Here is a 15,621-nt window from a genome sequence, read left to right on the forward strand (position 1 = left end):
CAATATGAAGTATGAAGTAAACTGTGATGAGGTACATGGTAATTGTAATAACAAATGTTGGTGTGCAACTATGACAGCATCTTGTGCCCCCAGGTGTTCCTGTCCTGACAAAGGAGATGATGACGAATGGGACTGTAAGACTAAAGTGCATGACAATATTAGATGGTTTCAAAGTTGGTTGGGGAATCATGGTAAAATAGTTCCTAGGGTAATAACACCAGGGCTATATTATATTTGTGGTAACCGAGCCTATTCGTGGCTTCCTATGGGAGCGTGGGGTAATTGCACTATGGGAAGAGTTGTTCCAGCCATCAGACAACGTCCAAATATCTCAATTGCTGACATTTATGAAATGTATTCTAAGGAGACTAGATATAAACGAGAGTTGTTTACAGAAGCAGATAAAGCTTGGATGTGGTTCCCCTCTTGGACAGGCTGGGGAATCGAACTAGCGAATAAGTTAAACAAATATGCTAGTATTATGGATGGGATAATTAATGAGACCTCCAGTTCTATCCATGCTATCAATGAAGAGTTGGCCCAAGTTAGGAAAGTCGCCCTCCAAAATAGAATGGCTCTTGATTATCTGTTAGCAATAGAAGGTGGAACTTGTGCTATAATAGGTGAAGAATGTTGCACCTGGATTGAAGACTCACATGACCCCATAGAGGCACACATGAATAAGGTAAAGGAATTGCAGAAAAAAGCTAGAGATATATCTAAGGAGGGATGGAATCCCTTTTCTTGGATGGGATCTATTGGTGTTTGGGTTAATAATATGCTTTCTGGATTGCTGAAACCCATAGTGGTGGTGATAGGACTGATTTTAATGCTATTAATTGCCTGGAAATTATTAATGTGTTGTGTTTCTCGTTGCAGTAAAGATGTGGATACAACTATTCTCTAAACATGATGACAAAACAGCTACAGAGTTGATCGTCTGACAGCCAAGCTCGACTACCCGCCTCTCCTGAAGACCCCTCAGCTGTTTGAGAGTAGGGTGGAGGACATCATCTCTGAGAAGAGGGTCCCACAGATGCACCCCAGCAGTTTGAGCACCACCCTTAAAGAACAGTTAATGCTCTGAGAATGATTTCACCGGGGATTTCTCCGGGGTGGTCCTTGTGATGTGATGCATCTCTGGCTGACTGTTGTCATCTACAATAGTTAGAAAAGAGTTTGTGTGTGTGTTTTGCTATCAATACAACATATGGACGATTTAGTGGAAATTGCTACCAAGAAACAGTCAAGAATAGATGTTTGACATCTCATGGTCTATGCAGCTTATCTGTATACTCTGTGAAGTACGGACTGTCTCGGGGGTGGTTTCCAGGATAGGAAGGATGATAGTTAGTTAGTGAGAATAATATATATATATGTGTGTGATAATGATATTATCAAAAGGGTGAAATGTGAAAGAAATTATTTAATTCCACCATTTTGTCTTCTATTCTATATTTCCATTTTAACTTCAATATAAGAGTGATATTTTGAGAGAATGCATTTCTGTTTTTGCTGTGTTAAGGAATTGAATCAGCAAGAATAAAGGCTGAGGGAAAACTGATGACTCAAGACCCCACCCTCTACGCCCTCCTTACAGAATACAGAAGACGATAAGGACTTACCATTTTCTGACTTGATAGGAAAATATTGCAATGCTAAGAAAATATTGTGAATGTAATTTGTTTTGTGCAAACTCAAGAGAATATATTACAGCTGATGTAGTAAAAGTTCAGTCTAAAAAAACTGTATATAAGCCCACTCATAATGTATGTAAAATGCCGTCTGCCATCACTTGCTGAGTGACATCATTATGACACTGCTGTGAAACCTTCTCATGAGGAAATAAATATGAATGAATCTGGAGCAACTGTTTGACTTTGAATTATCCACAACAATAGCTAAAATAGTTTGAATATCAAACCCAAACAGAAAATTATAAGCTGGCTGTGTGTCAGTAGAGGGAACTTGCTAGCTAAGTCCTGTATGAACAGTGGCATAAGCACAGATCTGAGCAGGCAGTCTCTCTGCTGTATGAAAAGTGATAAATATGTGATCTAGCAGGCTTGGAGACAGTATGACTATGTCTGGGCTGAAGTTCCACTGTATCATATTCTATTCAAAAGTAGCAACACTTACTGCACTGTCATATAAAGAAAGGGAGAGAACCTCCAGCTCACCAGTGTGCGTCTCCAGACAGCGTCAGTCGGATCCCCGCGACGGCCCGCGGTGTAAGGCAATGAATGTAGAGAAGAAATGATCCAGCGCTGATGGTGAGTTAAAAGGGAAACCGGAGTCCCATGTTTATTGGAGAAAAAGGTATAAAACAGAAGGGAGACGCAGTCCCAAGGTGTGAGTAGTCAGGGCTTGAGCCTGAGCCTACGCGTTTCGATCGCAGTCTGCGATCTTAGTCATGGCAAATGAGTAGAAGACCGTGTGTCTGAGATATCCTTATATGCTAATCAATCAGCGGGAAAGGCCAATATGCAAATGCTGGTAATTGGTAGATACCAAGAATTAAGGAGTGGCTAGTAGTATGAGTAGATACGAGTAGATACGAACCAAAACTCGTTCAAAGCCTAGCCATCATATGTATATTAACAATGTCATATTGGTATAATATAATAATAAAAATAATAAAAATAACGGGTATGAATGTAACAATATCGTTGATGATGGTAGATGGTAGATGGTTTATACATTTTGAACTTATTTTCCAACATTAGTCTATGCACAACAATACCATCTGCGTATGATTTTTCTTATGGTTATATATATAACTATTGTTTAATTCATTTGTTAGGTTTTTTAAGGATTGTAATCAGCAATATTAATCATTACACTATTTTATGACAATGTGACTTGCATTGATGAGTTATAAAACGCAATCAAGGTACACCATCGTAACTCATTGAATGTCCCCTTCTAGGAATACTCACATCCTTTCATTCTCCAACTCTGCTGCTCTGTCTATTACCATTATCAACTATCAGCGGACTTTAACTGTTCTTATTTGATGCTCTTTCTATCAGCAAACACAGCTTGTTTTGCATACTATATAAGTCTATATTCACACTCACTGAGCTTTGTTAACGTGCATTTTTTTCATCAGCTGTTTATCCGTTGCGGTTCGCTCGGCCACAGGGATTTTTCTCTGTGATCCGACAGGTTATATGATGTATTTTTGGGTTTATATCTTTGTGCCATTTGTTTCCATTTTATATTAATCAATTTACCTAACATAAGGTGCATTCACTTTAGACTGACAGTTTTTTCTCGAACAGCTATCAACATAAGTGAATTGAATTATCATAGACCATTTACATTCTATAATATTACAGCATTTTGATCCTTCTTCATTTCTGTTTTTAATCTCTTTATATTTTCACACATTTTTCAATGTTTCAATTTGTCAACATGTCATGTTTGCTTTTTATGTATGTATAAGTACCGATAAGGCCGCGTGTCTCAGTCTCTTTCGTATGCACTCATTTAAGTTATACGGGTTTACCATCTACCATCATCAACGATATTGTTACATTCATACCCGTTATTTTTATTATTTTTATTATTATATTATACCAATATGACATTGTTAATATACATATGATGGCTAGGCTTTGAACGAGTTTTGGTTCGTATCTACTCATACTACTAGCCACTCCTTAATTCTTGGTATCTACCAATTACCAGCATTTGCATATTGGCCTTTCCCGCTGATTGATTAGCATATAAGGATATCTCAGACACACGGTCTTCTACTCATTTGCCATGACTAAGATCGCAGACTGCGATCGAAACGCGTAGGCTCAGGCTCAAGCCCTGACTACTCACACCTTGGGACTGCGTCTCCCTTCTGTTTTATACCTTTTTCTCCAATAAACATGGGACTCCGGTTTCCCTTTTAACTCACCATCAGCGCTGGATCATTTCTTCTCTACATTCATTACTGCACTGTCACGTTGGGTACGTGGACCCACTGGGCCGTACCACATTGACAGTATGGCAGCTGGCCAACAGGACACGGGTCACAGTCTATAGTTTGTATAGTGTACCTGTGGAATCTCAGACAGTAGCAAGACAGGCTCGGCTGGGACTAAGCAGCAGGCAGGCAGCAGGCAGGTGCCCGGTGTGGTGTAGCAGGACAGTTGTGGTACTCAGCACAACATGACTACAGCTCAGCACGGCACTTGACCAGGATAGCACGGGATACAGGTTACAAGCAGAAGGAACTGGAAACACTGGGAACTGGAAAACACTAGGAGACCATTTGCTTCGCAAACTTAAGGTAGGACAACAACGCTCAAGCAAGGCAGGAAGGGGCTGGGCCCCTCTTATAGTCCAGGGTGCTCATGGGCTAATTTTGACTTCAACTCAGGTGCGTGCGCTGGCCCTATAAGATCGGGCACGAGTGTGCGCGTGCACCCTACGGGACCCTGCCGAGGTAAGCGGAAGTGAGCGCTGGTGTCTCCTGAGGAGGAGGCTGGGGCCAGCGCTCGCAGATCCATGGCTGCGGCCATCAGGAGGTGAGTGAGCCTGACGGCCCGCGGCCATGGGCATGACTGTATCCCCCCTCTTACGCCCCCTCCTCTTGGGGCCAGAGCGAGAGAGAAACTTCTTCAGAAGGGTGGGAGCGTTGAGGTTCTTCTCTAAAGAGATTCAGGACCAAACCCCTTCCAATCCACCAAATAAAAAGTTCTTCCTCTTACTCTCTTGGTGTTCAAGATCTCCTTAACCTCGAAGGTGTCTGAAGGGCTGCTGGAGTCTGCTGCCAGATCTGCAGTAAGTCTCTAAAAGCGGAGTCAACTGCTGGTACCTCGGAAGTATCGGGCACCGGGAGAGGAATTCGTGGGTGTTGGCCGTAGACAATGAAGAACAGTGTATTACTTGAGGACTCGCTGGTGTGATTATTGTAGGAAAATTCAGCCCATGAGATAAACTGCACCCAGTCATCATGCTGCTTGGAGATGAAGTGGCGTAGGTAGTTCTCCAAGATCTGATTGATCCTTTCGACTTGACCATTGGACTGAGCATGGTAGGCTGAGGAAAAGTCTAACTTCACTCCGAGGAGTCCGCAGAGGGTTCTCCAGAACTTCAAGGTAAACTGAACCCCTTGATCAGACACAGAGGAACGAAGTGGGCCATCTTCGAAAATCGATCCACCACCACCCAGACAGTACTGCATCTGGCAGAGAGAGGCAGGTCCGTAATAAAGTCCATAGCTATATGCTGCCAGGGAGCATTGGGCACAGGCAATGGCTGAAGCAGACCAGCAGGTCTGGATTGAGCATTGAGCAGCCTTGTTGGCTGCACATACAGAACAGGAAGAAACATTTACGGAAGCAACTGTCAACCTGCTCTCCAGAGGGGTGGTGGGTAATTGCAGAAGATCCACCAGGTATCTACGGATGAAATTAGCAGCGGATCCAGAGTCCAGATACGCAGAGACACAATGGTCACAGGTATGGACAACTTAGACGGAAGTCCATTCTTACCCAAGGTTGTCACTCCTAGCAACCCTATGCGTTGGGATCTTTGGGGACACAGGCGCACAAGATGGCCACCGAGGCCACATTAAAGACAGAGTCCAGAAGTGGGTCTGCGTTGTCTCTCCTGGGTGGATAGCTTACACTGGTCCATTATCACAGACTCCTTAGGAGGATCGACATCTGAGGACAGTAGGGGTTGCTGCAAAGTAGGAGCCAGACTGGGAAGGACTCCCTCCCGTTGAACCTCTTGGAGGCGTTCTCGGATCCGTATATCAATCTGGGCGGACATAAGGATGAGGTCATCCAGGGTAGAAGGCAGGTCCCGAGCGGCAAGTTCGTCCTTAATTTTAGGAGCCAGTCCATGCCAGAATGCAGCCACCAGGGCCTCATTGTTCCATAACAACTCTCCCGCCATGGTGAGGAAGTGGATGGCGTACTCACTCACTGAGGTGTCTCCTTGGCGTAGGTTAATCAAAGAAGCCGCTCAAGATGAGACCTGACCAGGCTTCTCAAACTCCATACGAAAAGTCTGGAGAAAGGCTTGGAAGTCACGGGTCTCTGGTCCTTGTATCTCCCAGATAGGGTTCGCCCATGCAAGAGCCTTGCCAGTGAGGAGACAGATAATGAAAGCGACCCTTGCGCCATCAGACGAAAATGTCCTATTATACAGACTGAAGTGGATCTGGCACTGATTCAGAAATCCACGGCAGGTACATGCTTCTACGTCATAGCGGTCAGGAAGTGGCAAAGAAACACGCGGGTCAACACTGCCAAGTGGTGTAGTCTGAGGATCAACACTGCCAGGAGGTGTAGTAGGAGGAACGGCAGCTTGTGCCTCCTGCCGAGGTGCAAGAATGTTCAACGCCTGGAGGAGTTGGTCCTGTCGAGACCGAAGGTCCAACATATCCGCCAACATTTCTTGAGACGTCGTCATAGTCTTGAATCGACCAGCGGGGTCCATGGCCTGAGCGTACTGTCACGAAGGGTCTGTGGACCCACTGGGCCATATCGTCTTTGCGGTTAGGCAGCTGGCCAACAGGGCACAGGTCAATGTCTATAGTTTGTGTAGGTACCTGTGGCAGCTCGGACAGCAGTAAGGCAGGCTCGGCTGGAACTAGGCAGCAGGTAGACGTCAGGCGAGGTGAAACAGGTCAGATGTGGGATACAGCACGACACGACTTTGGCACAGCACAGTGCTCGACCAGGATAGTAAGGAAAGCAGGGAACTGGAACAGGTACAGGAACTGGAACAGGAACTAGGAGGCCATCACATAGACAAACTAGGGAAAAATCAACAACGCTCAGGCATAGAAGCAGGGGGTTGGACCCCCCTTATAGTCCAGGGTACTCACGGGTTCAAAGTTCCATCAAAAGGTCCGGTGCGCACGCTGCCCCTTTAAGAGCGGGCACGAGCGTGCGCCCGCACCCTACGGAATCCGGCTGAGGTGAGTGGAAGTGAGCGCTAGCGTCTCCTGAGGAGGAGGCTGGGGCCAGCGCATTGCCGACTCGTGGCTGCGGCTGTCGGGGGGGGGGATTGGAGCTGACGGCCCGCAGCCACGGACATTACATGGAGATTAGTTTTCACTATAAACAACGTATTTATGAAGCCCTTCCTTCACTTACTTTTTATGACAAACATAATTTTAGTTTCTGTTGGAAAAGAGGACGTCTTTCATGTCGCACTTTATAAACAACCTGGCGCTGTTCACATTTTGTGCTGTATTACTCAGCAATGGAGTAGAGAGGTTCATCATTGTTCATATATATGTGCCGCATTTTGTATAGGTTATATAAGTTTAGTGTCTCTTAATGAGAATTGTGCTGACAGGGTGGAATCCCCAGATTATAAAGTATTAAATGGAGCTTTAAAAGTAGAGCTGGTGAAATACCAGTAGTGTGGGAGATAGAAGAGGAGGAGGAGGAACTGAAGAAGAATAAAGGTTGAACAGGACTGCAAACAGGAGACATAGAAAGTGGGAAAACGACAACACCAGAATCTATAATAAGAAGACAAGGAATTCAAGAAACTTTTAGAAAGATAAAGACTTAATAAGGGGCTGAAACACCTGAAGAAGAGAGAAGTAACGAGAAAAGAAAGGAGAAATTGGCAGCAGAGCATCTGCAGGTACATCTGTCTACATCTTGATTGTATTAGTTTTAAGATAGTATTGATAATAAAGTGTCAGTATTCTGTATATTATGTATATTATGTATATTTTCTTTTAAGACTTCTTGAAGAGATCAGGTTAATTTACAACTCAGGTAACAGTAGGATTTCAAATGATGATATCAATATGATCTAAATACAGTCACCTTAAATTTGCTTATACATCCATCTTTATATCAGTATGCCAATAGCTGAGTTATTGTACTTTTACAACAGAATTCATATGCATGAATTGCTGAGAAGCTTTACAGAAAAATACACTTCACTCACAATAGTGCATTGTTGCATGAGGATACTATCTTACTAATTATGGAGTAATATATTTATGAAGAGACATAACAATCTGCGCTGATTATATCGGGTAATCGATTTAATCCTGGATCTGCTGCTTTTAATAATCCATGATAAACAGGAGGAGTATCCAAGTACTATATTCTACAGAAGGTGATGAATTAATCTGTAGACAAATGCTACGTCTGTATAGCTAAAGAGAATTTTTTTGGTTACATTATAGCAAGCATACTATGTCCCAAGAATAGCAGGGCAGAGAATAAGTTAACGGAAACGAAGAGATATATCAGAATGGGAAAGGCAGAGATTGAAGTTCTCCATACAACAACTGAAAGGATCTCCGGAAGACTACCGAGTGTTACTCGGGTCAAATATTAGTAACTATCTTCATAGCCATATAGTAGATTCCTTCATTACAAAGACTAAATAGCTAGGAACTAAGTGGTGGTAATTTGACAAGAATTCATAGTATGGAGATTCTTCATCTTTAAAACTAGATTCTACATATCCATCCAAGTTTTAAGGAGGCATCTGGGATGACTGTTATCAGTTGCTCCATTACATATATTAGTTTTCTGAAGTCTTAGCACTGTCGAGTTTGCAGCAGAATAATATAGTCCATATACCCTTTTTTAAATTTAGAAAAATAACCTGGAATCATTGTTTAGTGTTAGTAATAACTTCTCGGAAAGTATATATAGAAGGGTATTGCCAACAACATGGGCTCATGTGCCTCTTTTTGTCCCACATCAACTGAGGTCCGTTATGGCTAGTTTCCCACTTCCTCTTTTTTGGAGTAGTTTTTTTTATTAAGACAGATCTGTTAATGGATCCTATTCATCTTTATAGGACAAAAATGCATCAGTCCCATGATGATATATATATTTTTTAATTATCACCCATGAGATCAATAGGTGATAATTGAAAAAACTGATGCAAACTGGCATTTGTCATCAGCCTTTTAATAAGTTTAAGTCAGTTGCAGAGCAAAAATAGATACTGCAAAAAATTTAAGTGTGAACCATGCCTATCCCACTGTATGAGGCATTTAGAAGAAAGGGGACCTTGTGCTATTGAAGCAATTGTAATTGTCCCGATCTGTGGGTATGTTGACCCACTAGGACGCACCGCCGTAACGGAGTAGCAGCTGGCCAAGGCAACTGTGTACCAAGTCTCTACAAAGTCCACGCACAAGGGTACCTGTAATAGTCAAGACAGTAGCAAGGCTAGGCTCAGATGGTACTTTGACGGCAGGTGATGCAAAACGTGGCAGGAGGTACCAGGTGTGGCAGATGACACCAGACGTGGTATATAACCTCAGGCATAGCTGACGGCACATAAATATGAGAATGTTTGTGAATTCTGCTGACAACATATATATATATATAATGTCTACGGTAATCTTAAATAGGCACTGCACTTTCAAAAAACTTTGCATAAATCAGTAATACAAGTGAATATAAGAAACTTTGTAATATCTTAATAGGGGACTTGTCAGTCTCCTTCCCTCCCCTCCTCCTAAACTGTTCACTCACTAAGAATTTACTTTTTTCTCCAACTTGAGAGAGAAAGACTAACAGCTCACTGAGGGATCAGGTGACAACTGCCCATAGAAGTCTAGAGATAGGAGAGCTGGATTCTTCTCTTTTACGTGTGCTGTGTATAGGACAGGATAACAGATAACTGAGAATTAGAGATAGAACCTGCAGAGGGGAAAACGGCTAAAAAACAAAATGTCACATACAAGTCATATAATGGTCAGAAATAGTGTTAATCCGCATGTGCGGAAATTAAATACGCTTTAAGGAATGTATTATTAAGATAACCTCACGCAGCGTTTTAAGCTAAACTCACTATACCCCAGTACTATGAGAATTCTGTTTATGTGATTGTAATGCTTATTGTAAAAGGGTCATACATACATACATACATACATACATACATACATACATACCCATGATTTCTGTCTAGGAGGCTTAGGCCTTATTCACACAGTGCAGATTGACTGTTTTTTATTTAATTTTTATTTTAAAACCATTTCATGTTTTGGCACAAAAGGAAAAATGGCACTAAATCAGCACTGCGTGAACAGGTCCATAGACCCCCTGTTGTTTCTTGTAGGGTAAATGAAAGCCACTTATATGCATCTATATGGTACTCATATTAACATGTAATATGTGGTTTTACTAGGTATAAAGAATGTTCCTCGCAGGTCTCTTTGGCTGGAGTAACCCAGATGGGTCTGCAGCAAAGCTAGCTCCCAGGAGTAGCGCAGAGCTAGTTACAGAGACTCTAATGTTAGAAATGGGATCCCATTTAAAACGTGCTGAAAAGCAGCAGCGAGAACGTCTCATTGAATATCGACGAGTGAAGAATGGCGTAGACTACACATGGTTAGCTTCTATCCCACGCCAAGGCTTTGAAATCAGCCCAGGTGACCAACTGGAACTCAGAGACATTTGTGCCAAAATAAGTCCTTCTGAATGTGGCCCTGTCATACTCAGGTAATATATTTTTAATTACATTTGGTTATTGAAAAGAATGAGGTGTATGTCTCCATCATTAATTTAGGTATTTTATATTACATATCATTCATTATGGGGGATAATGTATAAAAGTGCTAGGACTTATGCATATGGTTGTATTACAAATGCATGTAGTACAGATCTGTAATATGGCTCTGGGAGCCATATTATGGGCCCATCATAACAAAACAATTGTATAGTGCTCCCCCACATGCCATATTATAGAGATATTTTTCCATAGAAGCATTGCTTCTAGGGGACAATACTGTTCCCCGCAGAGCCATTATATGGTGGCACACAGATTGCCTACAGGCCCTTTATGCAGACCCATAGGAACTCTTTTATAGCCAGTTTAGTATTGTTTGCCTGTAAAAAAAAAAAAAAAAGGCCCTCTTCACATCTGCATCAGAGGCTCCATTAGGGGTCCGGCAAAATGACGGAAACCATGACTGAGACCTGAGGTAATCCATTAAAATCAATAGGTCCCATGGGCATCGTTGGTTTCCATCAAGCAACGGATTCCGAGCTTCCAGTACTCTCGTTGTTCTGCTCCTATGCCGAAGCAGAACAAGGTAACCCGGAATGCAGATGCGAACAGAGCCTTACACACAAAATGCTAGGATATAATTTCAAAGAAATGTCACAATGAATACTTTGTGCACCCGCATATATGCTTTACTGTAGATTTGTGGTACTAACCCCTGTACTTTCATCTAGACATAGCAATAAGAGTACATGTCAAGTTCTTGCAATCAGTGTTCAAAGAATGTCCCATTGTTTGTGTTTTCACAAAGCTGGGATCAGCAGTCAGCAGTAGTGGAAGATGCGGGAGGCCATACATTTCTTTTACAGTGGCTTTACTACAAGGTCATGCATAGTTCTCCAGAGCGGACCTACTCATTTCTGTGGCTTTCTTTACTCTGGCTAAAGGAGGGGTCCTGAGAAGAGGAACCTCCTCAATGACGTCCATATGCCCGATTAGGGAATAGGGAAAGACGTTAACTTAATGGGACTACCTGTTTAATGTCAGTTTCCAGGCAGACACTAGAAAGCATTGTTTTATGTAATATATATATATATATATATATATATATATATATATATATATATATACATATATATATATATATATATATATATATATATATATATATATATATATATATATATATATGTATATAGAACAAAAATTAGGCAGCACTCCATTTGTAGAGATGAAAAAAAGAGGGTACTTTTATTGTCCCATAAGCAAAGTTTTAGCTCCTTCCCTGGAGCCTTTCTCAAGCAGAAAGGCTCCAGGGGAAGGAGCTGAAACGTTGCTTATGGGACAATAAAAGTACCCTCTTTTTTTCACATCTACAAATGGAGTGCTGCCTAATTTTTGTTCTATACACAACTGAGATTTTGGTCTAGTCCCTTGGGCCTGCACCCACACTATACCGGTGCTGCTGGATCCATTTTTCTATCTATATATATATATAGAGGTAAGCAGCACTCTGCCACAGATTCCAACACGGTAATGGGTGCAAGCAGGTAATCCAGATCCGTGGATTATAAAACATAAATGAAAGAAATCCCACAGCACTCCGATGGTTCCAAAAAGTATGTGATTTGTTCAGTCAACAGCTACAACGTTTCCGTCCTGCTATAGGACCTTTGAAAAAGGTCCTATAGCAGGACAGAAACGTTGCAGGTGTTCACTGAATAAATCACATACTTTTTGGAACCATCGGAGTGCTGTGGGATTTCTTTCGTTTATATATATATATATATATATATATATACACACACACACACACACACACACACACACACACACTTAATGGTCACTTTATTAGAGAGCCCTATAATAATTGGAGCTTCCCTGTATGGAAAGAAGACTCATGACCCTGGACAGCAGCATAAAATCAAGTAAGCAAGTTTTACATGGATCAGTTTCAGTATGAATCCGTATTAGAATGGAAAAATTGAGCGATCTGAGTGTCTTTGAATGAGGGATACTGATAGGAAAATTAGAATTTAGCGCAAGCAGCATGGATCGGTGAACCCTTTCTGTTAGGTGTCAACATTTCAGGCTGGTGGAAGTGGAGTAATGTTTGGGGAATATTTTTTTGGCACACCGTGGGTATTTGGATACCTGTGGATGGATGTTTGAACAGTAGGGCTTACCTAAGCTTTGTGGCCGGCCAAGTGCATCCCTTCACGGCAGATGATTATCCTTTGGCAGAAGGACACTTAAAGAGGCTCTGTCACCAGATTTTGCAACCCCTATCTGCTATTGCAGCAGATAGGCGCTGCAATGTAGATTACAGTAACGTTTTTATTTTTAAAAAACGAGCATTTTTGGCCAAGTTATGACCATTTTTGTAGTTATGCAAATGAGGCTTGCAAAAGTCCAAGTGGGTGTGTTTAAAAGTAAAAGTCCAAGTGGGCGTGTATTATGTGCGTACATCGGGGCGTTTTTAATACTTTTACTAGCTGGGCGTTCTGATGAGAAGTATCATCCACTTCTCTTCAGAACGCCCAGCTTCTGCCAGATCACGCTGTGACGTCACTCACAGGTCCTGCATCGTGTCAGACGAGCGAGGACACATCGGCACCAGAGGCTTCAGTTGATTCTGCAGCAGCATCGGCGTTTGCAGGTAAGTAGCTACATCGACTTACCTGCAAACGCCGATGCTGCTGCAGAATCAACTGAAGACTCTTTCGCATCTGTCACATGTGCTCAGTGTAAACCTGCTCTCATCTGTGAAGAGAACGTGGTGCCAATGGCGGACCTGCAATTCTGGTGTTCTCTGGAAAATCCTAATCAAGCTGCACGGTGCTGGGCTGTGAGCACAGGTCTCACTACCGGACATCAGGCCCTCATGCCACCCTCATGGAGTCTGTTTCTGACAGTTTGATCAGAAACATACAGTAGCCCGCTAGAGGTCATTTTGTAGGGCTATGGCAGTGCTCCTCCTGTTCCTGCAGGTACCGCCTCATGCTACCAGTAGGACACTAGCAAAACACAAAACTAGAGAGAATCAATCAGGAAGGATAAGGGTCGTTTTACACGGCCTTGCCTGGGCCGTGTAAACGAACGCTGATCAACAAGACAGCTCATTGACCGGCGCTCGTTTGCTCCTTTCACAAGGAGCTATGTAAGGGGACGAATGCTCGTTACTCCGATCGCTAGTCCCCATACATTATTGTCATGTCGGCAGCGCATCTTCCTGTTTACACACGATAATATTTTCAGTATTTAAAGAGAACCATTCACCTGCCCATACATGTGCAGCTGAGTGCAGCATGTAATGGGCAGGTCTGCACAAACCCTGGGGCCCTCAACGACAGCTTTTGGTGGCCCAACGGTAATGATAAAATTGCAACCTTTACCATTTGGGAAAAATGTGTAGTGTGGCTTGGGATAATTGCAGCTATTCCACTATAGTGACTTTGGAGCCCTCGCCTCCAGTTTAGTGAACCATGTACAGTACATGAGGACAGTCATGTAAATGGAGATATAACTCTGAAATGGTCATTTGTTCTTAGTATTTGCTTTAATTAATTTAGGACGAGCATGTACTGTATGAGCCAAGGAAAGGATTGCAGCCATATACATAGAAGTAAATGAACCATTTGGCCCTTGTCTTCCTGTACAGGTTTCGTAGGCTGATGCTGGAGTTTGAACCTGAATGTGCGGAGATCCCGCGGCTCTTTCGGTCAGTGCTACAGGATTTTGTGACTCAAGAAGAGGAACAAAGGAAGACACAGGATAATCGCTGTGAGAAACGCAGAAGAGCTAAAAGCCTGGCCACATTCAGTTTCAAGCCTCCTCGTCTACGTGTCAATCCCTTCCAACTGGAGGATACATATGGCTCCGATACTGAGAGTGAGCTGGCTGCTTCTGGGAGAGCAAGAAGCAAAAGTATGCCTGAGTTTAGCTATACAAGGGAAGTGCATTGTGACTGAACTTTACATACACAAGATTCTACCGCAAAAAGGGCAATGTGCCCAATGTACACGGCAAGGGCACATTCACATGACTGTATGTTTGATCTATGTTTAGAGCAATGTATTTCCTGCCTATAACAAGGCCTTGTTTGCACGGCGCTCAAAAGAAAAGACGTGTAAACGTTTTAAAAACGCTACCGATTTTTGTAAAGCGCTTTTAAAAATACAGATGTTTTTGACACATTTTTCGCACGTTTTTTTTTTGATGCGTAATTAGGACTCCTATTGACTATGGGCATAAGGCGTGTTTTCGGCGCGATTTATGCGCCAAGAATTGACCTGACGCTTCTTTTTTTTACACAACGCATTTTAACGCGAGCGCGTAAAAAAAAACGCATTGCATGCACTACAATGTGCTTTTCCATTGATGTCAACGGGAAATTTAAAGCATGCGTTTTTGTCCCATTTTTCGGCATGTAAAACGCGTAGAATACACGCCATGTGAACAAGACCTAAGCCTTTATTTTGTGAATGGTTTTTCAGCTTTGGTAGGATCCGCTCCTGTTTTTGGCAGGAAAGATCTAATAGACTGCAAAAAGGTCATCTGAATGCACCATAGAGGTGCCCACTGTATGATTCTTGAAAATACCATCCCCACAATTTTGTGTTTTCTATTGACGTCCTGGCCTCCACTTTTTCATGACTGGTATGGATTTCTCGTTTTCTTAATGTATATAGCCCACAGCTGGTCCAAATATGACCTCTGTTGTCTCAAAGTTAGACTAGAATTCATACCTGAACCTTAGCCCTATAGCATGCACACATTTTGCTGTGGATAATACTTTTTTTTCCTAATGATAATATGAAAACGAATACAATGGTAGCATGTGTTAAGTGTATTTCATTAAAAAAAAATTATAGACAGAGCTAAGTGGTTCTTTTGCCTGAAGCTAGCCTAAAATGTTTATCAAATAAATAAATGCTCACTTTTCTGTATTAAATCATGTAACTAAAGTTAAATCATATTCTCAAAGTGACAGACATCTGACATGTCATCAAAGAGTAGCATACATTCTAAATAAATAAATAAATACATATATATATATATATATATATATATATATATATATATATATATATATATATATATATATATATATAAATAATTATATGCCCATCTACATAATTGCTTGATTATTCTTGTGCACCTTTT

General features: G+C 42.0%; 1 protein-coding gene across 1 annotated transcript; it reads left to right on the plus strand.

Moving 5' to 3' along the window:
- Window positions 1-10,146: 10,146 nt before the first annotated feature.
- LOC142660267 (protein RD3-like) lies at window positions 10,147-14,426 on the plus strand. Its single transcript, XM_075836858.1, has 2 exons — window positions 10,147-10,451; window positions 14,117-14,426. The coding sequence occupies exons 1-2, from the start codon at window positions 10,147-10,149 to the stop codon at window positions 14,424-14,426; spliced, it is 615 nt and encodes a 204-aa protein (XP_075692973.1).
- Window positions 14,427-15,621: the final 1,195 nt, after the last annotated feature.

The sequence above is a fragment of the Rhinoderma darwinii genome, chromosome 9 (assembly GCF_050947455.1).
Source record: "Rhinoderma darwinii isolate aRhiDar2 chromosome 9, aRhiDar2.hap1, whole genome shotgun sequence".
NCBI classification, from domain to species: Eukaryota; Metazoa; Chordata; class Amphibia; order Anura; family Rhinodermatidae; genus Rhinoderma; species Rhinoderma darwinii.